Source organism: Copidosoma floridanum, unplaced genomic scaffold (assembly GCF_036245765.1).
Source record: "Copidosoma floridanum isolate Cflo_tuat_1 unplaced genomic scaffold, Cflo_Japanese_pri ptg000007l, whole genome shotgun sequence".
NCBI classification, from domain to species: Eukaryota; Metazoa; Arthropoda; class Insecta; order Hymenoptera; family Encyrtidae; genus Copidosoma; species Copidosoma floridanum.
The window spans coordinates 15,107,179-15,113,951 of NW_028321884.1; the positions used below are offsets into that span (position 1 = coordinate 15,107,179).

The 6,773-nt window shown below is 32.6% G+C and overlaps 1 protein-coding gene across 1 annotated transcript; it reads left to right on the plus strand.

Moving 5' to 3' along the window:
• The first annotated feature begins 5,179 nt into the window (after positions 1 to 5,179).
• On the plus strand, positions 5,180 to 6,464 carry LOC149375439 (uncharacterized). The gene is made up of 3 exons (XM_089589117.1): positions 5,180 to 5,406; positions 5,491 to 5,553; positions 6,288 to 6,464. The coding sequence occupies exons 1-3, from the start codon at positions 5,221 to 5,223 to the stop codon at positions 6,462 to 6,464; spliced, it is 426 nt and encodes a 141-aa protein (XP_089445243.1). The 5' UTR covers positions 5,180 to 5,220.
• Positions 6,465 to 6,773: the final 309 nt, after the last annotated feature.

Here is a 6,773-nt window from a genome sequence, read left to right on the forward strand (position 1 = left end):
AATTAAAGCTGTAACTAGCTGTTAAATAAAGATATCCGCCATTTCCTGGTCTCCCCTATGTGTTCTGCGCGTGTTTTTGTTTCACGTATACTTTTCTTATAATATGTTTTCTGAATCAAGTACTGCCCCATTGGTAAGTACATTATTTTATTGATCGATCGCAATATTCTTGGTTTGTATTAGAAATCACAAGCCACCGAATTGTAGGTGTGTATGACTTTTAATATTTAACGTCAATGTGATGTTTTGACAAATACGCGGCTGATTCTCTGCTTACGAAAAACAACCGAAATCAATCTTCGATATTAACCACAAGCTAAAAGTAAGTAGTAAAATACCTGTACATGATGCGTGACACATATTAATAAAAGTTTTAAAAAAACGTTCTTGTGTTATGATTACAACCTTCATTAAACTTTTTGGGAGATAAAATTTGATGGTGTGTAATGTTGTTATTTACCCAATGTGAGCATCAGATTGAATAAATGTACATTTATTTATTTATTTATTTATTAAAGTGAAACTTCTTATGGCACGTTGTGAATTTTTTCGAGCGACACGAAATTGCTTAGCCCCCCACCACTCCAGCCGCTCTTTCTCTCTCTCTCCGCGTCCCCCTTGCCACCACATGCTATGAGGCTCTTTTACCGTCAAGCTTGAATCAGATGGCGCCAGGGCACGTCGCGGCTGTCATGGCCGTCTCACTCACACAACATTACTTTTCAGTTTTGTATGTACATAGGAAATTAAAGTGTAGTGGTAAAGCGCAATATTTGAAATTTTGAAATGAATAAGGAAGACAAGAAAGAATATTATGGGAGCTTAAAAGTTTCAGAATTGAAAAAGCTTTTAAAAGGGAAAGGAGCAAGAGTCAGTGAAAGAAAAGCAGAACTCGTGGACAGGTAAGCCATGACTTGGGAGCGACAAAAATGTTGGTCTCCCAATTGCTTCGAGCCACTTTTTTTTTATCACACTATCAGAAGGAAATTTAAATTTCACTTTCTTATCGCAGGATATTACACTGCACTTCATTTTTCCTACTATCTTTAAACGTAAATGCAAACAAAAATTGTCTGCAAACAACAGCAATCATTTACAAAGGTTATGTCTTCTGCTTTGCTCATTACACAGATAGGCTCACGAACGCAATACACAACTGTAAATTTGACGGTGTGTAAGTATGACAGCCGCGACGTGCCCTGGCGCCATCTGATTCAAGCTTGACGGTAAAAGAGCCTCATACTAGCAGTGCATATCTACCACTCCAGCCGCTCTCTCTCTCTCTCTCTCTCTCTCTCTCTCTCTCTGCCTCGTCCCCCTTGCCACCAGAGCAGTGCATATACGCGTAGAGTGGGTCGTGGGACGGCCTTTCTCTCTGCCTCACTCCCCTTGCTACTACATGCTCAAATTTTTACGTGTATATATATATATATATATATATATATATATATATATATACTTATATATATATAAGTCTTTGTGTGTGTGTTAGTAATGAGGTATCATTTGTTATTAAATAACCTCAGATTCGTATTTTAGTTGTTTTTTTCTGACATATGAGTTATAAATTGCGAAAAAATTATAGTATACCTTAAAAATTAATAGAGATGTCCACAAATTAATTTAAAGTGTTGTTTTAACAATATAATCTCTTATAATAAGAAAAATCGTCATATCTCGACGAAGAAGGAAAATAGGCCAAAAATACTGATTTTTTACGGGCATCCTGAAGGGAAGACATAAAATTGAGACGTACAAGTAAAGGTGTCATTTGTTGTAATTACATAACCTCAAATTCGTATTTTCGCTTTATCTTTATGAATTTGGAGTTATAAATTGCGAAAAAAATACAGTAAACTTGAAACACTAATGAAGATGTGCGCGAAGAAATTCAAAGTGTTTTCATGACAACATAACCTTAAAAAATTAGAAAAAACACCACATCTCGAAGGAGAAGCAAAATAGGCCAAAAATACCGATTTTTTACGGGTGTCCTAAAGGGGAAATAAAATATTGATACGCACAAATTGAGGTGTCCTTTGGTCTAATAACATAACCTCAAATTCGTATTTGCGGTCCATCTTTATAAAGTTGGAGTTATAGATTACAAAAAAATTGCAGTATACTCTAAACATTTATGCAGATGTGCGCGAAGAAATTTAAAGTGTTTTCATGACAACATAACTTCGAAAAATTAAAAAAACACCATATCTCGAAGAAGAAGCAACATTAGTTGAAAATACTAATTTTCATGTGTTTACTAAAGAGAAAAAAACAATTAAAGCGTACAATTCGGTTTGATGAAAACATGATTTTTAGCCATTTTAAATACGAAATTTTTTTTACTTGTTTCAAGTTATTAAAAGAAACTTACTTAATTAACTCGTAGCAATAACACATATAATGGCTTCTCATATAGTTTTCTGTATAAAATGAGTTCAATAATTAATACTTGAATTTTCACTTTTATCGTGGGTCCCACGACCGATTTTTTTTTTTTTGTGGATAAAATGCTGTTGTCTATAATTTTGTGATTAGCCCTTATAATATTATTTGATAGAAAATATAAAAAATACATTACCACAAACCAATAGACCGAAAGAACCGAAATGCTGTAGGACTATTTACTTTTCATAAATTGTTAGATATGCTTCTTAAAAAGTATCACCATTTATTTTCATAACAATAAACTTTTATATCATTTCTACAAAATTAATAATAAGGTATACAATATTGATCAGGTCAAAATTTTTATTATGATAGTTGTCACAACAAGTTTAACAATTTTAAAGGTCACGAGTATGCTTAATCCAATGAATTTTTAGTAAGCTTATAGTTTTTTTAACTTAACTGCAGTATTTTAATAACGAATTAGCTAATATTACAACTCTTACTTTAGCCTTTTTTCAGGGTACTAATCTTTTTTTTGTTTTTTTTTGCCGATAAAGATAACACTCTTATAATTTTTAAATTGAATTGTATGTCCAAGAAGTATAGGTTGTAGATAATTTTAGACCAATCAGTGATTTATACAAAAGCTGATTTGATATCATTGTTTGCAAATTTTTAGTACATGAATACAAGCACTATTTGAGATTCTTTAAAATAAAATTGAAAGAAATCATTGTATTTTTTCGATGCTACTTAAACTTCTTTATGATTCTCTGCGCACTACAAAAAATGTTCTATAGAAAAAATCAATATATTCGTTAAAGGTTTTTAATATCAATACTTCAGCACAAAGTGAATAATACATTGAGCCATCCCCGAAATCGTAACTAACACCACCACCACTACTCCAAACTCATAGAGTATTGAAGTCCATTGCTCCCACCAATTACAATGTTTAGTGAGGCCGCGTATTTACTCGCAGCAAATAAAAGCCACTTTTGCTGCTACTCTTTAAATTCGACGACCAATCTACTTTGACTCACGAGCTTTTTTTCTCCTACCCCACTGAAGTTAACGCAAGCTCGACCAAGTACCTTTTTTCCCTACACCAGCAAGCTTTAGATATTTTTGGCTTCTTGTAATGTTTCATTCACGAGTGTTCAAACTATATATATAGAATTTATAGAAAATTAGCATTTTATGAGGACGTGTAGACATACCCACGCGTTATGGCATCTGATTCAATTCTTCTTGCACTGTTGGGTATTACATTGATTATAAGTCAACAGCTAGAAGAGTTTTTTTATGAAATGCATGCAAAAGACATGCTGTTATCTGCTACTTAATTATTTTAACTGTTTTGACCAAAATTTTCAAAGAATAGAGTATAGCGTGACACTTTTTTGTCCCTTTTTTTCATGTATAGTATAGCCACCCTGACATTGATCACTTTCACCAAAGAGATAAAGCTTCTCCTCGTTTGTTGCAGTGTTATCTTTGAAAAATTGTGTTAGTGTACGTCCATCAAAAATTTATCTCTACTGCTAAGACCAGATTTCTCGTTGTCGGAGCAGTTTCAAGAGATATGGTAAAAAAATTTGATAGCAAAGAACATAAGAAACCATTACGCTGAGGTAGCTTCTGATCAAATTGACGATTTCAACGAGATTCCCCTTTATTTCGACACTCACACGTACGTGAGATAACTCATGGTAACTATTTTTATACGCACAGAAAAGAGTTACAGGATATTTTACCGTAAAAGCAACGGTAATTCTGTAATAATATGTCATTACGTAAATTTTTACCGTAGATGTTCATGAATTTTTACAGTAGTTTACAGTAATTTTTATGGGTACTGTAAAATTCATCAAAAATTCACTATAATTTTTACTGTGCGGCAACAATAAAATTTTCCCTGAAAGTGCATACAGCTATAGGCTGCAGGATCACGTGCGCTGTAGGAAAGGGCTGACAAGATGTTTCTGATGTAGTGGGCTATATAACCCGTATGAGAGAACGAGATAGACATAACATCTGTATTACTAAAATCAACGTATAGATGAAAGTACGGGTATCTTTTATGAATGGCTATAAGCGAAGGAGTACTGCATTATGTGTCCAAAAATTTGTTAAGTGCGTTAAGTACTAATTCTATTAATGCGGATATCCACACAGGTTTACAATTTGTAGGTTAGTCCACGCTTTAGCAGACAACTGATCAGGTGCTCGGCCTTCCCCTCCAGCCAACGTGACCCTGATGCAGCCTATAGCTATATATACTCTTTCAGGGGAAATTTTACCGTGGCCGTACAGTAAAAATTATAGTGATTTTTGGATCAATTTTAAAGTTACCATAAAAGTTACTGTAAACTACGGTAAAAATTTATGAACATCTACGGTAAAAATTTAGGTAATGACAAATTATCACAGGATTACCGATGCTTCTACGGTAAACATTCCTGTAAGTTTTTTCTACGTGTGCAAATCTCCCAACAGTAATTATGAAAGGTATGACGTAGAGTAACGTCATTTAAGCCTTTTTTTACAAAAAATAGTTGTATGAAACATATTCAAAGAAAGTTTATTAAACATTTATCTACAACAAAGCACCTACCTAAGCGCATACTAGCAAGTATCATTAATAAAGTTGTTTACAGAAATTTTGAGTGAGCAAGATATCAATAGGTATCAGTTATAAACGACAGTGATGTCATGAAAGCGACACGTACAGCAGAAATATTGGAAACTATTTCGTTGTTCGTTAGTTGCTCGTGAGACTTTTCTAATCTAGCACCTACGCAGTTACATAATAGTATTTGTAGGAAAATGTCCGATGATGAGAGGGCAATAGCGGCCTTTAAGATTAATGAGAGAGCATGGGAGGAGTATGACGCCTCTTTTTGTGGCCGTGACTCTCATTTTATTACCTATTCCAGCAATGCCACTGAAGAGTTGAGGCAATTGGACCTAAAACATAGCAAAGATTACTGTTCTTTACGTGTCAGCGATAAAGTATGTGCATTTGGCAATTGCGTTTTTATAATTAAATTTTTCTAAGATGTTTTTTCAAAATTGAACGAAATTGTGTTTTTGCAGAAAAAGGTCTGCCAGCAGGAATTGGATTGTGCTGAATTCGACAAGAACACAATTAAGGTCACTGTAAGTATCAAAAAAATTTTCTTTCTTTTTCTCCTTATTAATTTTTTAAGCGCTTTATGTTTTGCATGGGTTATCCTAAAATTAAGTAGAAAAAGTCCGTGAAGAATTTTTAATACTCTAGGAGTAGAAAAAATGTTACAGTTCTTGGTATCTTTAGAAAAAATTATCTTAAAACTTTCATCTAGCTCTGCTATAAGTTTAAGGAACAGAGAATTAATTTTGAAAAATTAATTGTTTCGTAATATCATTTTTAATCGTAGATAAAAATCATTAAATATGGTTAACGATTCCTCAGAAAAGTACGAAAAATTAAATTTCAAAGAAATGTTACTTTAATAAGGAAGATCTACCAAACTGTAATATTCTTATTTTAAATAGCACTTTTTGCACTTTTTTTTGCTATCAGTTTGCGATGAATTGACTGAGACAATCTTACCAGCATCCTTTGGAAGACAATTAATTAAAAAAATAAGTTTTACTAAGATACTGTTTAATATATAATGCCCCCAAAAAATTACATGTAAAATAAGAAAGAAAAATCTGATCAATTTTCACTGTTTGTTCAATAACAAACTAAGCCAGCACGATTATGCCCCAAAACTATTTTTTATATAATCTAATTATATCGTAAAGTGATTTTAACCAGTTTTGTCGTAGTTAATAGAAAATTTTTTATTACATTCTTTATCCAACTGTCTATACTTGTCAATTAAAACAAAATTTTTTTCGTTTAGGTCAAAGGTAAATCGATATTAGTTCATGGTACTAAAAAAATTCAACTAAACGAAGCTACAATGACGGTTGGCGTTCCCGATCAGTGTGATTTAGAAGGAGTCGAGGCAGGATTCCGCTCTGACGACATCTTGTATATTCGTTTTCGTTTAAAGAGTGAGCCAGCTGTTGAAGTATAGACAGTTAAAAGTGTCAATAGTTTTCAATAATTTAATATCCAAGTGAAAGAAATAAAAAATGCTAAAAGTAAAAGAATTAAGTAATTGTGTTTTGTTTAAAAATCTATTTTTAATCTACAATTCTAGGTAAAATATGTTGAAGTGTTTGTAGTACTGAGCTTATTCATGAAGATAAAAAATGAACAAATAATAGTTGGAAATCTTTGTGAGCTGTCTATAAGTTTAGACAAGCTGATGACACATTTGTCGAATAATGTAAAGAAATTACTGATAACATTACCCTTTCTTGCTATAAGGGCTGATGTAATT